Here is a 23,336-nt window from a genome sequence, read left to right on the forward strand (position 1 = left end):
ACCTGTTAAATGTTGGAGGGTGTAGGGATTTAGGCTTCAAACCAAAACACCCAGAATCCCACAGTTAGCCATACTGCCTAAAGAATTCTGGACGCCATCTCCAGAGTGATTATATTGTGAATCAGCCACAAAGCCATAACATCCCCCCGCTGTCAGTTTTCAGCCTAAAGGACCTTTCCTCCCTCTGTGTCTAAATGGATGCTCCTAAACCAAGAAGAATTTAATCTTTGCAGCTTTCCGGTATTTGATGCGTCCTTCCCCAGCTTGTCTATCAGGAGGCTCCAGCCAGACAACACTCTGTTTATTCTGTAATCAGTAGCATCCTTTTAGTTTCCGCTGGGTGGAATGCTGGCTTTTGTGTGACACTCCTTTTCACAGCAGCAGCAGCCTGGCTCAGTGTTAGCTGAGGCCTTATCTCACAGGCAAAGGGCCCCATGGACCAGAAGAAGAGGATGACAACAAAAAAGAAAATAAATGAAGTGCCACATTGGAACATCTCAATTTCCCTTGCCGCAGGACAATCTGTACAAACGGGCAGCCACAACAGCTTTTCGGCACTGTCCACATTAAATTTCAGTCATTCACAGCATCCCTCATTGTTTCTAGAGAATGAGGGCTGGAATCTTAACTCCTGAGGACAGCTGAACGGTGGCACAAGGATGGGTCATGGAAGGAGCCATCCTGGCCATTCGGTATCAGCTGGAGTTGCTGGAAACTTCCTTCCTTGGGAGGTTTTTAAGGAAATTTCAACTTGCTAATGACTCTGGCTGCTTCCACACTGCAGAATTAATGTGGTTTGACACTGCTTTAACTGTTATACCTCCATGCTAAATAATCCGGGGAATTGTAGTTTGTTGTGGACAGGAGCCCTGGTGGCACAATGGTTAAATGCCAGTACTGCAGCCACAAGTTTGGGAGTTTGATCCCAGGGCTCCAAAGTTGATTCAGCCTTCCATCCTTTCATAGGTTGGTAAAATGAGTACCCAGCTTGTTGGGGGCAATTGGCTTACAGACTGGCAACTGCTTAGAGAGTGATTATTTCACTATGAAGCGGTACAGATATGTAAATACAATTGTTATTGCTATTGCTTGTGGTACCAGATCTCTCCGACAACTAAGGCTAAACCATCTCACAAAATTATGAATCCCAGAATTCCATACCATTGAGCCATGGCAAATCAAATGGAAGAGTAAGCAATACTGACAGATGTGTTTACTTCCACTGCTCAAGAAGACAGTGAATATCTCCTAGGAATGATTGCAAAGGGGCCAAATGAAGCTTTAAGTGTGCTGCAGCTTAAGGTTACAGTTAAAATTTCATCCTTCTCCTATCTGGAGTCATCTTTGTTTCCATTACAGAAATGGTGCTGGAAGGAAGATTGCTGAGAAGATTGTGGAGGATACCATGGACAGCCAAGAAGTAAAACAAAGGGGTGCTAAAACAGGTCTAACCAGAAACGTCTCTGGAAGCCAAGAAGACAAGACTAAGGCTGTCATACTTTGGTCACGTCATGAGAAATAATGACTCATTGGAGAAAACAAGAATGCTAGGAAAGGTGACCGGCAGCAGAAAGAGAGGAAGGCTGCATGCTAGATGGATGGACTCTATAAAAGAGGTCACAGGTATGAATTTGCAAAAACTGCACAGAGCAGTAGAGGACAGGAAATCTTGGAGATGTCTCATCTGTAGGGCCACCATGGGTCAAGGTTGACTCAAAGGTGGATAACAACAAGAACAAACTGGAGGGAATGGGTTGATCTCTCCTCACTTGGCACTGTCATCCTGTCTAAATCAGGGAAACCTCAGAGCTGTTTTATCAGTATCCCTACCTGCCCCAATGAATAGATCCCATCACTGATCTCCTAGGTCAGAGCTCATTGGTCCCTCAGGAAGAGGATGTAGATGCCAGTTTTTACATACAGTAGGAAAGATAGAGGAGGGGGGACCACTCTTTCCCAGGGTACTGGTGCCATGATTGCATGGCACAAATTTAACAAAAGTCCAAACATGCCACCAAGCCATTACGAACACAGATGGGAATCTATGGCCCAAGGACCAGGAGCGACCTTCTTGATACCTTCAACCACAGCCTGAATCCACCCACACTTGAAAGCTCACCTCTTAGCCTTGTGCTGTGTTGAGGAAGCTTGGCTGTGAGGAGAGGCAGTATATGCAAATAATCCTCCACATACCCTTCCTTGCTCCCAGCCTATGGGTCTTGGAAAAGTGCAAATCAGATGGGCAGCAAGGCATCTCAGGGTATAGGAAGAGGAATGTCCAATATGCCCAGCTCTGCTGGCTGCAATGTGTGCATGTGTGTAAGTGTGCACACACACATGGGGGTAAGTGGGAAGAGGTGTGGAGACAGTGTGATGGAAAAGTGTGTGTGTGTGAGAGAGAGTGAGCAAAGGGGAAGGATTTTGTGTTTGTGTGCATATTTGTGTTTGAGAGGGGAAATAAAGGGAAAAACTGCATGGTGGGTCGATGGGTGACAGGTAGGACACTACTCCTGGCCACATCACCACACAAGCCCTGGCCTACTGCACATCACACTTGTGACATATCCCACTTGTGAATAAATGGATTGCCCAGCCTTGTTTTAAAACAGGTCTCTGGTACATTACAAAGTGTGTGTGTGTGTGTGTGTGTGTGTACAAACTTGACAAGCTGCACCTTGACAATTTTCTAACGTGCATTTTACAAATGATAAAAATGTGTACACTTCATAATGTCTGTGCTTAAATATTTGATCTTTTTATTTTATTGATTTACTTGAAACACGCTAGATATTAATGAGGGGCAGCCACCTGCAATACTATCAAGGTTTGTATATAGTTTTAAAATACATTTTAATACTTCCAATGTGTAGTTTTTAACTTTTTAAATCATTTATTTTTTAAACTTTATATCTAACATGCCAGCTTAAACATATCTAATTTTTAAAGCCTTTGTATTGTTTTAAACTTGTACTGTTTTAAATATGTTGTCAGCTGCCTTGAGTCCCAACATCGGGAGAAAGGTATGCTATAAATAAATAAAATAATTGCAATAATACCTTCTGTAAAACAGATCTACATTTCTGCAGATATGTATTGTACCCATACACCTCTTGTAACAGTACAGAATATTGTGTTATGATTAGTATCCTTGATACACACACACACATCCCCCCCTACACAGTCATTTGTTAGAAGTCTTGTCAGGCATTTTCATCAGAAGAGGAGTTCGAAAATGTTTTTAATCAAAATAAATAAATAAATACACAAATAAAGGCACCTGTGTTTTTACACCTTTTTTGAGTATGACTCGTATTTGCTTTGTGCAGAATCTACATTTTAAAGCTTTTATATTGTTTTAAACTTGTACTGTTTTTAGTTTGTTGTTAGCAGCCTTGAGTCCCTATATCAGGAGAAAGGTGTGATATAAATATAATAATAATATCATCCGTAAACAAAGGTTTACATTTGAAAGAATGTTTTAAATAGCATGTGGTTGTAAGATGAATGTGTGAGTTCTGACTTAAACCCAGAGCTGAAGAACCAAAGAACCAAGGAATGGTGTTTTAAAATAAGCTAAAGAACCAAACAAGATGGTTCTGCGCAGAGCATTGATGTGACGAAGGTATTTGGCAACCGAGACGAGTAAAGTCTGAGGAACTTGGAAGGTGAAGTGGGGTGCCGACCAGGTGTGACGAACCATGACCGGGAAGGTGCTTATCTCCTGAGTCGCCATGAAGAGGAACTGACAGGACAATGGAGTGCTCTGAAAAGAACGAAAGACTTTGAACAGAACAAGTTGCTTGGAACAGCCTGTCTTACCTCCTAAAAGAGGAAATTGAGTAATGGGCTGCAATATTGCAAGAGAGCCAGAGAGAAGAAAAAGTTAAAGACCCTGGACATTCATCTCCATTTTGTTGGCATCTACCGCGGCAACGGTGTCATCCCAAACCTTCGAGAACACCTGATCAATGTTCGGTGGAAGGAAAGTGTGTGTGAGTATTGTATGAATGTGTGAGTGAAAGAGCTCTTGATAACCAGTGTTTCTGTTACTTTTGTGATTTAATAGAGTGTAAGCCTGAGGGCAGGGAACCGTTTAACTAAAAGATTGTGTGTACAGCACTGTGTAAATTTACAGCGCTTTATAAATAAAGGTTAATAATAATAATAATAATAATAATAATAAATGTTACATGCATGGTGTTTAAAACCAAATTTGGTGTCTCAATGCCTTTTGTCAGCCTTGCTCTGAATAAGTCCATGGAGAGAGAGATTTTCATCACATGCTCTCAGGATAAACAGGTTGCCCTTACAAACTTGGGCATAACATGGTGGATTTTAATACATCCTCTCTGCAGATTTGTACTGTACTCATAAGCTCAGGGAGAGAGGTGTGGGCACCAGCAATATGTCAGCTAATCGAAAGGAGCTTCCAGACAAGGCTTTTATTGTGAAAATGCCTGGCTTCATGCACAAAAGTTTACTGAGGGCCCAGACATCCTTGCCTTCCATTTGTAACCCTTCCAAGTTTCCCCACAATTACTTCTGTATTTTCTCTTCTCAAAGGAAATTCACTCAGGAGGGAAAGGTGGGTTGGCGGCACAATCTCCAGTAGCTCTAGGAATCACTGGTATGCAAGCACTAGAAAGCCTTCCTCTGTGACCAACACAGGCAGAACACAATGGTTGCAATCCTGTATTGTGTAGGCTGAGCATTAATATTCTGCCCATGCAGCTGTGCAAACCCCCCCCCACCCCTTAGAAGGAACTTTTCAAATGCCTGGAGCACACTGTCAGGCAATGTATTGGTTGAGGGAGAGAGAGTTGAAACAAACTTTGGCTGTATCCGCACTGCAGCTATAATCCAGTTTGACACCACTTGGCTTAATGCTATGGAATTCTGGGAAGTGTAGTTTGTTGCAGCACCACAGTTTGGGGGTTGTTTTACCCATTTGTGAAAAGGCCCTGCCATGCAGATGTTCACACACAGTCTTAAGAGCCCCCTTCTTCCAAGACAATCATCATTTCCTTCTGTTGCTCAGCAGAAAAGCTAATCTACAAAGTAATTTTAAAACTAAAAACAAAAACAGAACTAGCTTTCTGTCATTATTCTTCTGAATCATCATTAAGTTATTTTTGCAGCAGGGAGAGTAACTAAAACAGTGACAACAGTGATTCTTGACGAAGAAACTGACAACATTCTCAGGGCCCAAGCCAGGAAAAATGAAACGCAGCAGTGAAAGTGATTTGTATTTTGAAAAATAATCTCAACAGGCTTTGTGACATTGTTAAATGACGGATGCTGTTAGCCTTCAGAATGAAAGCTCTGTTTTAAAGACAATGATCAGGACATGAGGCCATTTCCTCATTCATGTTGATCTCAACTGCTGAATTATATAAAGAGCTAATGGAACAAACTTCCCCCAAATGGGGCCTTCCAGATAGGTTGGACTACAACTCCCATAATATGCCTTCATATGTTCTTCCTCTGTTCTGATCAATGGTCTCTCCCCTAGACTTCCCATAGAGCTGCTATAGCCCCCTTCATGGCTATTCCATGCTTGGTGGAGAGTGAAGAGGTGATCACAGAGGCATCTGGCGACGTTCCTGTAACCAGATGCAAAATTTTTACATAATGCACTCAGATCATAGCCAGGCGCTAAATGGCTAAGTAGGGGGAACTGCAGCAGCTAAATGTAGGGGGTACATGCAGAACCACTATGCTATGCTGACCCATACAGAATGCAGCCACAGGCTGCAATCCTTCTGGTGAGACCCAAGTAGAGCAGACTCACTGAATCAACTACCAAATTGTGAGTAAACACCAAGGTAAATCCAACTGATTCAATGGCTCTGCACTACTTGAGACTGACTACAGGATTTGGGCCACAGTGTTCATATTGTGGGTGTGTTGATGAGAGTTTGGACAAGTTACTTTCGGGACTGCATCTCCTATAATATCCTGGCCAGGAACTATGCTTACCAGAGCTCGGACAAGTAACTTTTTTGACACTGCAACTTCCAGAATCCTCTACTTTTGGGAGCTGTAGTCCAAAAGCATAATTTTGCCAAGCTCCAATGATGACCTAGAAAAACCTCAGCAATGTTGCAGGAGGAGAACCTGTAGATAGTATTCCCACAATGGATGCATTTCCACCCATCACCTCCCCAAGTGCATGTGTGAGGATTCTGAACATCACAATGTGTTCCCACTGGCCATGCACAGGCGAACACTTACCAAGTAAGCTGCTTCATTTAGGGAATTTAATTCCCCACCGTACACATAAATTAGCTCCTGCCCTTAAGAAGTTATCAAAATATTTGACTTATCCAGTCAGCTGCAAATCCCACCGTTCAATTAGTCAAACAGAGAACTGCTGAAGGGGTCAGATTGCAGCAGACAATTTAGATGAGAAGTGCTTTTTTAAAAAAAGGAAGGAAGAAAAATCAGTCACTAATCAAGTCTGTTTCTTGGGCAGGCCCCTGGTGGAAAGACCATTCACAAAACAAATGATCATAATTACCTTGAAAACGCTTCATCCAGCCCGTCATCCATCGCCTTTGTTATAAAGAGAAACGAAGAAGGAGGAGAGGAAAAATAAAATAAGTCATAAGGAAATGGAATTTATTCAGCTAGCACATCATTTTAAAAGGTTATTTTTGCATTTTGTGATTTCTAAGCAGTGGGATCCAGATTGGATGGGCTTCAGGTGGTTTGGATTACAAATAACAAAATACCACAGCCAGCATGGTCTGTGCTGAGGGATGGTGCATTCAACTGCACTGAAACCTGAGCAAACGGTAGCATAAGAAAAAAAAAATCCAGCTGATTACATAGACTTTTTTGAGTTCATGCAAATGAATTGGTTTGGAGATACCTAGAAGCTCCTTTATTTATTTAAATGTGTGTTTTGACTTTCCAATGGCATGCTAAAGGCAGTTAAGAAGTAGGGGGAAGAACTAATGTAATTAAAGCAAATTAATACAAAAATGAGAATTGGGGAAAGTTTGACAATCATCACAATGATCTGAAAGATAACAAGAGGAGGGATAGGCTTGTCTTTGAAAGCTCCAACAGGTAGCATGATCACCTTGACTTCTGAACATTGGTGGGGGTCTATCATCATAAGCAGGGAAAGTGTCACATTTGTGAAGTACCACATTTTGGTTCAAACTATGTCCAAAATGCCCCCCACCCCCACCCCTGCCCAGACCATGGTTGAAATGTCATATCTTTGGAGGAATACTGAGGAATTTAAGATGCATCTTTTTTCTTAAGAAAAGGCAAGAATGTCCAGAAAAGGATGGGGGAAGGAAGCAAGAGTTCATTACATGGCTGGAATTGCTCTACCAACATGATAAAGCATTCACTGGATCAACAGGTCCAGAGACCCTGAAAATAACCATTACTATTCCATTTCAACCACAAGTAAAGAATGTCCCTCACAATCAGAGCCAGCAGCTCATTGGTGACACATCTATGTTTGGTACATCGTGGCGGACACATTTTACAAGCCCTGAGAAATGCTCTCAAAACACATACCCACACAACATTGTTGTTTTCTGATGAATGCGGCCTAAAGATGCTGCTGTCTAAGTGCACAGAGTTGGTGTTCACAGTCAAAGGCATTTTAGCAACGTTCTCCAGGTCTAGTAGGTTCTCTGTAGTGACTGCTGTGTGTGACAGGAAAACAAAGACAGAGGAATTGAAGAAAAGAGTAGGATAGAAACTGTTTAAAGCTTGGGTGGGGAACACGTGGTTCTCCAGATACTGTTAGACTGACTCTTACTAGCTGGCACAGCCTATGGTGAGCAATCATGGCAGTTGCAGGCTGATCGAAGAATGAAGTAATACATCTACAATTGTACTTGTCAACTTACCAGGGCTGAGATATTTAAACATTTGTCGAGAATACAGGGATAAATGGAAAGGGGTTTCTACTACAGGTTGAGCCTCCCTTAGCTGGAATGGTCAGGAGTGTTTTGGATTTGAACTATTTATTTATTTTGGAATACCTGCATCTGCATATACATACATAATGAGATTATCTTGGAGATGGGGCCCAAATTTAAACACAAAATTCATGTATGTTTCATATATGCCTTATACACATAGCCTGATTTAAATGGGTCTACTGTAGTGATAATAGTAATTTAGGTCCGTTACAGACCGCCGCTTTGTGGCAGTCTGCTGGCGCTGCTGTTTGCTCCGCGAGGGAGCCGCAGCAGCCAAACCACGCGGCTCCCGCACGGAGCAAAAAAGAAGCTCCAAAATGGAGCTTCTTCTCGTGTCGCAGTTATGATGCCACGAGGCGCCAATGGTGCCCTCGCGACGTCATAAGTGCCGTGCGACGTGCGGACGCACAGCGTCCGCTATGTCAAGATGGTGGCGGCCGTGTGGAACGGCCGCCGCCATTTGTTACGGACAGAGTCTGTAACAGAAGTAGGGGCGTCTAGAAGAGACGCCCCTTTTTTAAACTGGGATGTCCTGGGGACGTCCCAAATGGCGGTATGTAACCCGCCTTCGCTCAGTATTATGAAACCTAGATTCTGAGCCCTAGTCATTGGTGGGACTTTTTCATCCTTGTTTGTGCCACAATATGACACCCCTCCACACACGCACACAGAGCAAAGGGACAATTATAGATCCCATTGTACTATCTGTCTTGAGCCCAAAATGAACTATTTCATCTACACTGCTTTGGTTGAAGATGGTGAAACTTTGCAGAGGAATAAAAAATTCTGACTGTTCCTTCTGGGGAAACATGTCTTTGCATGCAAGTCTCAGTCTACTTTTCTTTGTTTTTCCTGAATATGCATAAATTTGAATTGCAGAAATCCTCCACGACACAAGGAACCTGAGAGCTTCTGGGGACACGTCTGCAACACATTGATGTATTATTTGGAAGGTCCCACATGACTCAAGGTGTGGGAATTATGCTGGCTAGCAAATTTCAGATGCCATGAAAGGCAGCACAGCAAGAGACATGCAGGAACAACCCATCAAGGGCATGATCCATCAGGACTTCACTGAGCATGTCTTGCTAAAATGAATGGGAGTAGCCTGGACTCACTAATGCCTCTTTATGTTTTATCTGAAAGTTGCATCTGATCTGCTGTGCTTACCTTTCCTGTGTTTCATATGATATTAGTTTTGTGTGATACTGTGGCTTTAAATCATTGTTAGCCACTCTAAGTAATGCATATGCATTAGAAAAGCACAGTAAATATTTTTATATGAATTATATCTCGGTTTTGCGTTTCCTTTTTCTCCAATTTGTATGCTGTGCACAGCTGTGAAAAGAGAGCTGGTGTAACTCCCCTGTGAGGAAAGGTGACTGTGTTTGGGCTGTTTAGCTTAGAAGGCAGGTAAAGGGAGACATGACAGCCGTGTACAAAATTAAGCATGGTCTGGAGAAAGTAGATAGGGAGAAGGTTTTCTCCCTCATTCATAATGCTAAAATCTGGGCTTATTCACAGGAGCAGAGTGGCAAGAGAGCCAGGGCAGTTTAAAGGAAGGAAGATCTTCTTTACCCAGCACATAGTTGAAAACATGTGGAGCTCACTAACAAAAGCTGTAATGCTGGTTGTCAAACTGATGGCTCCCAACGAAGAGTTCTGAAAGGGGACTGGACAAATTCATGTAGGACAGAACCATTAGTGGTTTCTCCTCATGATGGGTGTACTCATGATAGGATGTGGTATGACTCTACCGGTTTTGGGGGATGCAAGTAGGAGGGTGTTGCGGCACTTAGGTCATACTTGGGAAGGCAACTGGCTGGCTACTGTGTGAACAAAACACTAGACCAGATGAGTCTTTTGTCTATTCAAACATGTTTTTTTTTTCATTTTGATAAAAAGACAGAACAATAACAGTATATGTGTGTATATATCTCCGTGTGTGTGTGTGTGTGTGTGTGTGTAGACTCATACACACAACCTAGGTCCAGAACACACTGCAGCAATAATCCAGTTTTAGACCACTTTAACTGTCCTGGCTGAATGCTACGGAATCCTGGGAACTGTAGCTTTGTGAGACATTTAGCCTTGGAGCTCTGGTGCCACAATAAACTACAATTCACAGGATTCCCTAGCACTGAGCCAAGGCAATTAAAGCCATCTCAAATTGGATTATTTCTGCAGTGTGTTTTGGACCTTAGTGTTGCTATCCACACATAATCCTATTCATGTTCATTTGGAAGTAAGTGCCTTTATGTGGGTCTTATTCATATATACTGTATTTAATAATTTACCATGTTTTTAATCTTGCCTTTTCTCCAAAGAGCTCAGAGCAGTCTAATCTTTCTTCCCCATACATATTATCCTTACAACAATCCAGTGAAGTAGGCTAGGTTCTGACAGGATGACAGAGCAGAGTCTCACTTTTACACTGATTCTCTAATCACTACACCACATTAACTCTCCAACAGTGCTGAGGCCATAATAGGTTTAATTGGTAGAGTGATCAATTAAAGCGTTTAACAACGAATATGTGGATTGATGGAGCAGTGAATCGAACTGAGAATTAAGGGGCAGTCTTGGTTTAGATTTCTTTGATTAAGGTATACTGCTGTAATATGGAATCTAAAGAAAAATATTAAAGATGTAATCACAAGTTTCATTGGAAGGGCGGTATACAAATAAAATTATTATTATTATTATTATTATTATTATTATTATTATTATTATTATTAGTATTGCCTTTCAGTTAAGACCACAGGACGCTGCCTGCACTGGTCCAGGTAGCTCAATATTTGTCTATACTGTCTGGGAGCAGATCTCCTGATCTTCACAAGGAGTGGCAAGGTCTTTCCAACTTTAAGCAGGGCAGACCTGGTACCTGAGGCCTTTTGTGTGTAAAAGATAACACTCCAACATTTTGCTAAGGACATTCCCTCACCCCGCCCTTTGAGATGAAGTTTTTTACATTTTGAAATGCACGAACCTGGAATGCTTCCTTGTATCTCGGCCTTTCTAGATGCCTACAATGGGGATGGGCATGTTTAGTGAATCTAGGGACCAAATTCTCTCCACAACTCCATCCCTCAAACAGAATCTGGAAGTGGCCAAGAACCCACTTCGGGTTTCATGGAAACTGCAAGGGGGGGGGGGGACTTGTGAAATTGTCTCATGGCAAAGGCTATCTCCAAAAGCTTGCAAAGACAAACTGCTTTGTTTTAAAGGAGGATCAGAAATGTGATTTCTCTCTCTTTTTAAACGAAAAATATGAGGGGGGGATCAGGAGAGGCTACCGGAGCTTCAAATTTGGGCTGGGGGCCAAATGCAACCCACAGGCCACTAGATGCCTATGTCTGATCTACAATGGCTGATACTAGCACTGCAAAACTTCAAGCAGAGTTTTTTCCCTCCAGTCCTTCCCAGACATGCTGGGGCTGAACCTGGAATCCTTTTGTATGCAAAGAGTACAGAGTACAGTACAGCTCCTTATTTCGCAGTACCTTCGAAAAATACCAATATTTATTCTATGAATTGTCCTGAAATTTCAGACTCTTGAATTCTTGTATAAATTCACCCAACATAAAGGTCAGATTTAAGGATTCTGAAGGCTGTGGTCAGAGAACATTATCTGGGCCTGTAATGCCAGCCATTTCGCTGACTTATTATCTGTGCTATCCACAGAAACATTTTAGAATAGAGAGGCGGTTAAAGAGGATTTCTTCCCTATCAGATATCCCAGTGGATCAATATGACGCAGTCTGCTTGAACAGGAGCCCTGTTTATGGATGACTTCCTCTGTGCCACTTTGCAGCATCTCAGATGGCCCCGGATGAGAAGACGACAGGCAGTCCATCTTTACTCCATCTCCATCCCCCATTCATTTAACACTATTTGTGCCATGCAAGCTTTTGGAGATAGCCTTTGCCATGAGACAATTGCACAGAGGATATAGCTTAAAAACAATACTCAGAAGGCATGACCCCATTTTGCAAGCTGCACGATCCAGACTGTTAAGAGTTTAAATGGTTCCCTGAGAGCCATTTTCAGAAAGCTGCTTGGAGAAGTGTAGAAAGTTGCCTCCCCACGCTTTCTGTCTTCCCCCTGAGGAATAACAGGCACACAGGTTTCATGATGAAGGAGCCACAGGGGTCAAGAGGACAGTTACGTCCTTGATGGATTTCAATCAGAGGTCAATGACATCATTATATATGATGCGCACCCGAATCACAGCTTCTCCAGGAAGGAAAGAAAGGATTCAGTGCCCTCTGGCCATGTTAGCAGCTTCATAGCAGTAGCAGCTTGCCTGGCAAACTTGAAGATATAACCAACGTTCTCTTCCGCAAATTTTCACACCAATATATAGTTTCCTGAAGGAAAACTGCTTATGTCCCCAAGCTTTAGAAAAGGTATCTCTTGATAAACGCTCAGAACATCATTTTTCAGTATTCAAATGATATTCAGTGTTCACCAATCATGACAGAGGAAAAGAGGTTAGGACTACATTCAGGGTAGGTTTGAGAGAACCCCAAAGTGTGTAGCTCTATCGAAAACATTTCAAAACAAAAAGTGAAGTGCTGGGTTTGGAGGGTGGACACAGATCAGTGAAGGGTGAGTGTGTGCTAGCACCATGGAATGGTGGGGAAAATGGAAGAGGTGCAGAGAGTAGAATCCTATAAGCATAGTTTTGTTGCAGTACACTTGTTTCAGCTTTAAAAAGAGGATGAAAGTGCCTTCTGTTTCTCCAGATGTCACCACAATATCATGAAAGCGAGAAAGGTCATCCTTACACTGGTGTAGTCTGGATGTGATTACATTTCCACCTTCCATGACCACTGGGAAAAAATGGGAGTTGTATTCCAACAAATCTAGATGGCACCAGGTTGAGAAAGGAAACTAGGACCTCAGTTGGGGATGCTTTGTGCTTGTAAATCTGGAGTGGACAACTCTGGTGGCCAATTTTCAAAACTTGATGTCAGACCCCTAGGATAGCCCTCCATATGCTCAGATGCAGGTTGCCATGATCCCACCAATAATTAATTGTGGCCTCATTTATTTTCAGCATTTGTACCATGGCTGAGCCAAACTGCAGGCCCCGTTCCACCAACTTGTTTATTCTTCACACTAGTTTATTCTTCATGTGCTGATTTGGATGTATCTAATTTAAAAACTGGGACAGGTCCTTAGCTCCGTGGCTGTCCATATGCATTCTCATGCCAAAGACCACAGGTATACTCCCAGGCATCTACATAGATCTTAACAAGAAGGGCTAAGCTCTCAGTGGGGGCTCCTTCTTCAAGATCTGGAAGAACCACTGATTAAAATGATGGGCTGAGACAGACCCCTGGTCTTGAAATATTGGACAACTGTTGCCAGCTGAAACAGATGATGATGACGATAATGATATTTATATTTTCCCAGTCTGGGACTCATGGTGGCTGAAAGACAGACACAGCTAAGAAATTTACACTGTACAAAAATTAAAAATATAATTAAATTGTCAATCAAGTTAAAAGTGGCTTAAAACAAACTATTAAAACAGAACAACAAATAAAAACAATACAACACATGAAAAGCCCTTTTCCCTGAGCAGTCAGCCTTCAATGAAACAGAAATGTCCTTTCCAGACTATGAAACAATAGCAAGGAGTGTATCAGTCTAGCCTTTCTGGTTAGGAAATTCACAGCCTGGGAACAGCCACCAAAAAGACCCTCCTCTGTGTTCCCACTAGATAATACTGGGCCAGATTTATTGATTTTTTTTAAAAGGGATTTTCAACCCTACTTAGCCAGATGAGGCTCTGAAAGTTCATTCTCAGGCTTACAGTCTGAAAGGAAATGACACAAAATGAAAAGGGATGGTAGAAGGAAAACAAAGAAATCAATAATTTTAGACGCTTCTGCTAGATGGAATAGGGATACCATATAGGGAAAAAGGATAGCTGTCATCTTTACTCTCCCAGACAGTCTGCCTGTGAATGACAACACATCATCCACCCTGTTCTTTCAGGGAGATATATATACAGTGCCATCTTTGAATGGCAGAAGCTGCACCTTCAACCCACAGCAGCTATTGTCTGTAAAAGAAACAGAAGAAAATCAGCCCCAGAACCACTCTGTCAAACATCTGACAAGAGTGTAGATTCTGAAAAGGCTCCCAAATTCAATTTGCAATAGATTTGAAGAGGCATACAAATCAGAATGAGTCTGCTTTGTAACTTGGATTTTCTAAACGCTTCCCTTCCATCTCTCGATGCAGGTCAAGATTGCATATTTCCACCAGGTTTCCCTTTTCATTAAAAGGTTTCCTTGGTCACTTACATCCCTTGGCTGAGATATCCAAACTTGGGCTGCTTGTGCTCTCTCCTTCCAAGATGGCCTTCTCCCGCTTCTCCTTCTCTACAATAAGAAAGACAAAAACAGACCAAAGATCTTTTTCAATTTTTTCCCCTGTGACAGATGTCAAACTGATCATTTTAATAAACAAGCCACAAGGATACCTCATATTATACAAATGGGTGTTGGGCAGGATGTCCTCCAGCGTGATCCCATATAATGGGGAAAACTGGGACCATCTGGAGGCCAGATTAGTCTTTAGTGCCACAAGTCCCCCTCCCCATCTGACAATGTCCTATTTATTTGCCAGTCAAAACTGTCCACCTGTCACAGCATCACTTTAAGGCACTGTAGAACTTTAATACTGACCTCCTCTCTTACACTTGGGACCACCATTTCAATTTCTCACAATGTCCCAAGTGACACTGGAGGCACTGTGGGAAATTAAAATGGCAGTCACGTTGGCTGAATCCATACTGCAGAAATAATCCAGTTTGTCACCACTTTAACTGGCATGGCTCAATGTTATGGAATTCTGGAATTTGTAGTTTATTGCGGCACCAGAGCATTTTAACAGAGAAGGCTAAAGATCTGACAAAGCTACAATTCTCAGATTTCCATAGCACTGAGTGATGGCAGTTAAAGTGGTGTTAAACCAGTGTGGATGCTGAGTGTAACATTTTTTTTTAAAAGACGGGGACAACATTGCTGTTAACCAAAGTGGTGAACTGTCTGGAAACCATGCCCTATGAGTAGAGGCTTAGGAAACTGGGTATGTGTAGTGTGGGGAAGAGACGGTTAAGAGGTGACATGATAGCCACGTTTAAATATTTGAAAGGGTGTCATATTGAAGATGGAACAAGCTTGTTTTCTGCTGCTCCAGGACATGGAGTAATGGATTCAAATTACAGGAAAAGAGATTCCACCTAAACATTAGGAAGAACTTCTTGACAGTAAGAACTGTTTGACAGGGGAATATGCTGCCGCAGAGAGTGATGGAGTTTCCCCCTTTGGAAGGTTTTAAACAGATGTTGGACTGGATAGCCCTTGGGGTCTCTCCCAGTCCTCTTGTTGTTATTGGTGGTGATGTTGTTGTGTGCCATTACATTTTTTCTGACTTATGGCAACCCTAAGGCAAACCTATCACAGGGTTTTCTTGGCAGGTTTCTTGAGAGGTGGTTTGCCATTGCATCCTCTGAGGCCAAAAGAGTGTGACTTGTCCAAGGTCACCCAGTGGGTTTCTGTGGCCGAGGCAGGATTTGAACTCTTATCTCCAGAGTCATACTCCAATGCTCAAACCACTATGCCATACTGATTCTTCCAATTCTATGGAAAACCCTAAATGTATTCCAATCCTACATGGAGACCATATGGTGAATGAAGTACTAATCGCAAACTTTAAAGTTTGTAAGATATGCAGATCTTAGAAATGTTACTTTTTGAATTACAGGCCCCAGAATCCCATAGCCAGCCAGGAATTCTGGGAGATGTGCTTCTAAAACGTGTTGCTGCTGTTGTTTTTCAAGCTCTGCTGGGAAATGGAGATGTAGGATGGGCAGCACAGTGGTGGAAAGGGTTTCCAGACAAATCTCTCTTTCATGTCAACTTTTCACTACTGCCAACTACTGAATATGCCCAGCAGAAAGACAAGTTTCCTGAGGCTGGCATGACCCCAAGACCACCCAATCAAACCTGGGGTCTGTCTGGAATATTGCCAATCTGCTTGCAGTTCCAGTAATATGGTCCTCTCAGACAAAAGGACAGATGGTCCTTTGCTGTCAACATGCCCTCCCATTGGCATCATGCAGTTGGGCAGGACCCAAAGACCTGGCCCTAAAACATTTTCTCAATGCGTGTGAGGAAGAGTGTGCCCAAGTGTGTGTGAGATGATGGATGGGGATGGCAGAAAGCAGTTGGGTAGTTGCCTAGCAACCTGCCACACCATCTAAAGAGTGTGGGTGGTTGCCAGGCAGACACCCACACACTTCTGTCGGATAGAAGGTCTGGAGGAGAAGACAGAGCGACACTCTGTCATTGAAACATATTGCTTCAAGGCTCTTACTAGCAATAGCTCCAGAGTCAAGCATCTGCTTTGCATGTAGAAGGTCCCAGGTTCAACTCTGCACACCTCCACTTGAAAGGATCTCAGGTTGCAAAACCAAAAAAGGGGCCTAGTAATGTAACGTGTTCAGAGAAGGATGACCAAGATGATCTGAGGTCCAGAAACCAAGCTTTATAAGAAACAATTTAGAGAGCTGGCCTGTAGAACAGAAGACTGAGAGGTGACATGATATATGTCTGAAGGGAATAGAATTCAGATATCTAGGTCCAAAACACACTGCAGGAATAATCCAGTTTGAGATTGCTTTAACTGCCCCAGCTCAATGCTAGGGAATTCTGGAAACTGTAGTTTTGTTGGACATTTAGCCTTCTCTGCCAGATTGCTCTGGGGCCACAATAAACTACAGTTCTGAAGGATTCCCTAGCACTGAGCCAGGGCAGTTAAAGCGGTCTTAAACGGGATTATTTCTCCAGTTCCCTAGTCATGTTAGTCTGGTATATCAGTATGCAAAGGGATCTTGTGCAGAAGAAGTTGTGGCATAAGCTTCTGGGGACTTGGGCTACTTCAGATGCAAGGTACTACAAGACCCTTTTGCATATCTGAAGGGACGTCATGTAGCTGATGGAGCAAGTTTGTTTTCTGCTGCTCCAGAGAATAGAATATGAACCAATGGATTCAAATTCCAAGAAAAGAGATTCTACGAATGTTAGAAATACAGTGTGCCCGTGCCATACATGAGCTACCACACAAGTTCTTGAGGTCACATGGTCAGCGAGCCCTAATATGGTGGATGGAGTGCATCCTCATGGCATACAATCAATTTGCCTTATGTGAGGGTGGTGGTGGTGATGGTCTGGAATAAGGGACTGGACAAGATGACTCTTGTTGTCCCTTCTGGCTCTAAGATTCTGTCATTTGCTGTCATATGATAAGGCAGGGGTGGACACTGCACAGCTCTTCAGAAGTTGATGAACTACAACTTGATCATCTGCCCTAGCTAGTAAAACTAACAGCAAGAAATAATGCAACTTGCAGTTCCAAATGCAATTCTATCTAGAGGCCACTCTGTTCCCACCGTTGTGCTAAGATAACACTTGGCTGATAGATCAATGAGCTGATTCATTATAATGCAGTTTACACAATGAACATCAGAATATAAGAAGAGCCTTGCTGGATCAGACCAAAGCCCTATCTAAATTGTTCAGACAGCAGTCCCTGCATCCCACCCCAGTTCCCTATGGGAAACCAAAAAGCAGGACATGTTCCTCTTATGCTCCCCAGCAACTGATGTACAGCGATATGCTGCCTCTGGTACTGGAGTGGATATACAGTCATCTTGACTCCATTAATTGGTCTAATGCTCTTCCAAGCCATCCAAGTTGGCAGCCATCATCACCTCTTCAATGAAGCATAGAGTATTAAAAAAAATCTTTAATTTGTCCTCAGACTCCCACAATTCAATGTCAGAGGATGGCTCTAAGTATCATGAGAGAAGGAGAAAAGTTTGTCTCTTGCCACTTCTTCCACACCATGCATAATTTTATATACCTCAGTAAAGGCTAGAGAGCCAATCTGGTGTAGTGGTTTTGAGTGCTAGACTAGGATTCTGGGAGATCAGGGTTCAAATTCTAGCTCAGCCATGGAAATCACTGGTGACCTTGGTGACTGAGGCTGCATCCGCATTGCCATGGCTCTATGCTATAGAATGCTGGGAATTGTAGCTTGTCATGGCACCAAAGCTCTCTGTCAGCTCTCTGTCAGAGAAGGCTAAATATCTCACAAAACTACAATTCCCAGAATTCTGTTGCACTGGGCCATGGCAGTTAAAGTGTTGTCAAACTGGATTATTAGTGCAGTGCGGATGTAGCCAATGCCAAATCTCATACAATTAAATCTTGACAGGAAAACCCTATTATAGGGTTACCATAAGTTGGAGTCAACTTGAAGGCAGATGAAGTTGACTTGAGTCAATGGAGCTGACTTGGGGGAAAAAGGCAGCCATTCACTAGGTTGACGTTTTCATCCAACTATCCACCACAGCTACAAGTTCTATTTCTTGGTCAGGTGCTACATGCTCAGATTAATCAATGGATATGTGAAATTTTTGGTCCTAAAGGCATCTTTTTATGTCTTTACATTGAATCTCCCTTGCCATTTGACTGCCCAGCTGGTAGATATTGTTTTAGAGTACTTTGCAATCATTTTTTTTGTTTGTTTTCACTGCCCTAAAGAATGTGAAGTCATCAATAAACAAGGGCAACTCTCTATTCACTCTTAATTCCAGATCATTTATGAACTTGTTAAAAAGCATGGGCTGATCCCTTAGATACCTCACTGCTCACATCTCTCCACTACAATAATTGATCACTTTCTCTTTCTCTCTGCTTCCTGATTTTTAAAAATAAAACAAAACAAAACCATTTCTTGTGCTATCAATATGATTCCCTTGAGCAGAAGCAGGCAGCCTGCTGCCAAAGGGATTGCATTAGTTTTGTGCTATGCCAAATTCACTGGCTCCCAGTCATTTCCTAACACAATCCAAAATGCTACTTTGACTTTTAAAGTCTTGCATGGATTAGGGCAGGGGTGGGCAACTGCAGCAATCAGGCGGCAGTTTTTTGCCCTGAAATGCTCCATGGAGCATCCTGGACTGCCCCAAAAAGGAACAAACAGTGCAGATTGTTGGGCTATAGAGTCCATAGTAAAATGTACAATGTGGGATTTAATAGCAACAGGCTGGCCATTCACCAATCAAGCGCTGGCTGGGGGGAATTTGAACATTCCCTTGACAGTTGGCCGTGGAATTCGTTAGAATCAGTTGACTTTGTGGCTTTCTCTGTTAGATAAATGGTGGACTGCGTAGATGTTTGTAGATAGCTCTGTACATATTGGAACTTCTTCTAAGAATAAAAGCCTCATCTGAGAGACCTTTGTCTACAGTGTTCTCTTCAGTTATTCTGGAAGGGGAGAGGTGTTTCTCCAGCTCACAAGTTGCTGCCTACAGATTCGAAGGAGGTGATCCTGGCGCCAAACGTAGCTGTGGTACCTCATCATGGACTGCACTACAAAGCGATAAAACAGGGGCTCCCTGTAACTTTTTTAAAAGGTGTATTGCAGCTCCTGGAGGCTTTCAGGAGAGTAATGTCCTCATTCTTTTTGATCCAAAAAGGACAGCCTGCTATTCCAAAAGGAGAGGATTGGCTGAGATAGTAGAACTTGCTAAAATTGAGAAATTGAAAAGTTTGATCAGAGACAAATGCTTGATAAATTTTAAGAAAGACTGGGAAATGTACAATCACATCGGGGATACATATCGATTTTAGGTTTTGTAAAATGAATTACGTTAAGATTTTTTTAAATATAACAGAAGCAAAAGATATATAAATTATTTAGGGGAAGTATAGAACATTGGGGGGGGGGGGTTTATAACCACAATTTGGGAAAGGGGAGAAAACCATTAGGGTATATGTTTAGCTGTTAGATTTGTTATGTTTTGTATTGGTATGTTTTGTTTTGTTTGTAGCGTGTATGTAGTTTTAGATTTGTCTATATAAAACTTGTTTTTGTGTTGCTGTTGTTGTTTTTTCTTGTTTATGTTTAATAAAAATGATTCTAAAAAAGAAAAGAAAAGGGCAGTTTGAGAGTCAGGAGGGATGGAGAGGGGCAAAGGGGCTACAAATGGCCCTAGGGTGGCACTTTATCCATTCCTGCTTTAGAAGCAAGGAACTCAAAGGACCATGAGCATCAAGATTCACTGCCTGTATATTAAAATATTGACTTGAGAACCTCCTAAGAGTGCTACTGCTAGGTGAGGTGAAGCAGATGGCTAAGAGGGACAGGTCCTTCTCAGTGGTAGCACCCTAGCTATGGAACACCTTCTCCAGATAGGTTCACTTGGCATCTACTTTGCTTTCCTTTTGGTACCTGGCAAATCCCTTCTCCCATTGCTCTATACTGTATAGATGAAATCCACCTGTGTCCTGGCCTCACTGTATCAGCTTCCCTGACATTAAGACCTCCACAACCACCCATATATGGCTCGTGTCATTGCAGCTCCTACTAGAAAAGTGTGGACAATATGAGGAAAAATTCTACTATAAATTGCTGAACACAAAAGGATGAATGCCATGGAAGGCCGTCCATTTTGGAAGCATTCCCTGACACCAGACAATAAAACCGAGACCAGATAACAAAAAGCAATCCGACGCATTAAACGTGAGCGAACGCTGTAAAGGGGATAAGCGGGCAGGTGTGCAGGTTGGAGGAGTTGCAGGGCATTCAATCTCTAAGCTTCTCTGCAGCCGGCTGTCTGAATTAGGAGCAGCCCACAGTGAGATGAGCCAAGCAATTGGAATTTCATTCACTGTGTTTTCCATTAAAAGAAACAAATGCATAAATGCAATATTTTTCCTTCCAGGGAGAAAGTCAAGCAACAGCAACAACAAGAACAAGAACAACAGGCCAAATATGCCTCACATTTATCTGGATCAGCTGAGATGTCAGCGAGAGGTGGAGATGAATCCATACACTCACCTTCCTTGGAGGCCTGCCAAAATTCAAATGCCACTTTGAATGCCTGAGCAACTGTGAGGGTGACGGCTTGAGCCTGCAAAAGAGGGAAATAAAGAGAGAAGAAGATACAACTGTGATGATAATAGTGTGTTGAATAGACAGTTCCTTGGGTAGATTTAAATCATCTGAAGGTTCTGTTCAGCTGAGAGATGTTAAACTAGGATATTTTCCCTCATTCTACAGCTCTTGAAGTCCCTCTCCATTCAAGATTAAATAATAATAATAATAATAATAATAATAATAATTTTTATTTCTATCTTCCCGCCTCTCCCAATGGATCGAAGCGGGATTACAACAAGGTTAAAATTACAATTACAATATAGCAGCATTAGTTACTGCACCATTAAAACCACAATTAAAAGAATAAAAGCATAAGAACATAAAAACATAAAAACTTGAAAACATTTACAACAATCAATCACGGGGGCAACTGATTGATTGTTGTAAATGTTTTCAGGTTTTTATGTTTTTATGTTCTTATGCTTGATTGATGCCAGCAACAATGATACAGAGAGAGGCAGCTTCACTACCACTCCCTGGATAAATTCACACATTCAGTCAGGGAGCTTATATTCAATCTGTAAAGATGGGATTTCATTAGGAAGGGAGAGTGGACAGTCGACAGTCAACTGAACAAGCAAACAGACACACATATATAATGACACAGAGAGAATTTGTATACATTGATTTATAGGGTGATTCAAAAAGAATAGTGCAAAACCGAAGGCCTGTAGTGTTACTTTTGAACCTTTCTTTTTGAATGCTAAAAGTGATACAAACAGCACATACAAAGCATATAGCTACTGCTATATGAATTGTGAATATGATTTATTCATCTCATGTTCTGAAAAACGAAACAAACGAAACAAGTCCCCCTCCCTCCCAAAAAAAAAATACATTTTGTTTTTAGGTCTAATCAGGCTATTTCATAATTTAATCAACTAAAATGAACTGAATAAAATTAATCCACATTACCTATGGCACGTAGAATCAAAGCTAGGGGCTGTGTTTGCTTCCATAATACATTCCTTATTCCTGCCATGCCTCTTTAAACACAAGCTTATGCATTTTAAAATTTAAGTGGCCCACATATTAAATCAATGTAATTAAAACTATAAACCACCAGTGCTGCAGCTCTTCTTTCTTAACTATAGTGTTCCACTAGCCCCATGGTGCTGTACAAACTCTTAAGAGCAAGGCCAGAGGCTGACTTCCATCTCCATGGGAAGTGATTCTGCTCCAGGCTCCACCCTGAAATTTCAAGAAGCTGTTTAGGGTGCTGAATTCAATTTGGGAGACCATGGAGACCATCTTGAATCTTCATACTAAAACTGAAAGCAAATCCACTGCCCCACTAACATGAAAGTCCACAGCTTCCATTGACAAGAGGCCAGAGTTCAACTTTTTATGTTGTTACAAATTTGTGGAGTGATCGGCCCAGTGCCCTCTTTCTACATGACAGTGGGCTGACTGCCTTTTATCATAGTCTACAATTCTTTCCCCCTTCCCCTCAATCCTCTTGGCCCATGGCTTTCTGGAAGCCAATGAATTAGAAATATATGAGATGTGGGTTTGATGGGTTCCATCTCAGTTTGCACTTTGCAAACTATTTGTAGAGCAGACACAAACTGGGCTCCAAAATCCTTGCACTGATGGGGAAAGAAAGTTTACATTTGAAAAGTGTATATATCATAATGTACACATTTGGAATGCATGTAGAGCCAAAATTGGTTACCTCAAATATGTCACGTGTCACATTGTTTTGTGGCAAGAGACTAACATTGAAACATCTCAAATCAGCGTTCAGTGAACCTCACTAGGTTGTCTTATCTTCCATGGCAACACTAGGAGGAATGGGGAATGCACATGAACTCATGCACAGAGGTAGAGAGGTGTGGGGAGTTCAGATCACTGTTTCCTTTCTGCTAACAGTACCAGAGAAACACCAAGGTGTACAACCAACATGGAGAATATGCACAGCTGTTTGAATGTTGTTGGACCGCAACTCCCATTAGCTCTAGCTAGCACAGCCAATGGCAAAGTTTCAATTAAATAACATCACACACTCCCCATCCATATCTAAAGGGGGTTAAGGCTTAAAGCTCCCAACATATCCTAGTAATCTTAATACAGGGAACTAGTTTCGCAATGTGCTGAAGAAAATCACTATAACTATAAACAGAGTGTTAAAATAAACAACAACAACTAGAAGTGACTAGTAATAGAGGCCACTGTTTCTTCACTGTTCCACTAATATCAAGACGAGATAAGTGGTGATCTGTTACCCAAATGCACAACCAGCAGAGAAAAGCAGGGAGGTATATGGCTGCTCTGCAGGCCACTGGTTGCCCATACATACTCTAGAAGGAAAGATCTGATCCTAAGGTTACCTACTGCTAATTAGCTCCTATGCTT

General features: G+C 42.1%; 1 protein-coding gene across 6 annotated transcripts in view; it reads right to left on the minus strand.

Moving 5' to 3' along the window:
- The window catches only part of LDLRAP1 (low density lipoprotein receptor adaptor protein 1), a 184,113-nt gene that overhangs the window by 103,925 nt on the left and 56,852 nt on the right, over positions 1 to 23,336 (minus strand). For 4 of the 6 annotated variants that reach the window (XM_089478468.1, XM_089478467.1, XM_089478464.1 and 1 more), the window contains exons 5-8: positions 20,883 to 20,955; positions 14,273 to 14,350; positions 7,540 to 7,670; positions 6,521 to 6,555 (exon numbers count right to left, since the gene is read on the minus strand). In XM_089478468.1, coding sequence (XP_089334594.1) covers positions 6,521 to 6,555; positions 7,540 to 7,670; positions 14,273 to 14,350; positions 20,883 to 20,955 — 317 coding nt within the window. Of the gene's footprint in view, positions 1 to 3,463; positions 3,764 to 4,605; positions 4,691 to 6,520; positions 6,556 to 7,539; positions 7,671 to 14,272; positions 14,351 to 20,882; positions 20,956 to 23,336 lie in introns of those variants that run through there. The other 2 variants (XM_089478466.1, XM_089478465.1) reach the window with 2 other exon arrangements.

The sequence above is a fragment of the Sceloporus occidentalis genome, unplaced genomic scaffold (genome assembly GCF_023333645.1).
Source record: "Sceloporus occidentalis isolate IW3139 unplaced genomic scaffold, rSceOcc1.0.p SCAF_13, whole genome shotgun sequence".
Taxonomy (NCBI): domain Eukaryota; kingdom Metazoa; phylum Chordata; class Lepidosauria; order Squamata; family Phrynosomatidae; genus Sceloporus; species Sceloporus occidentalis.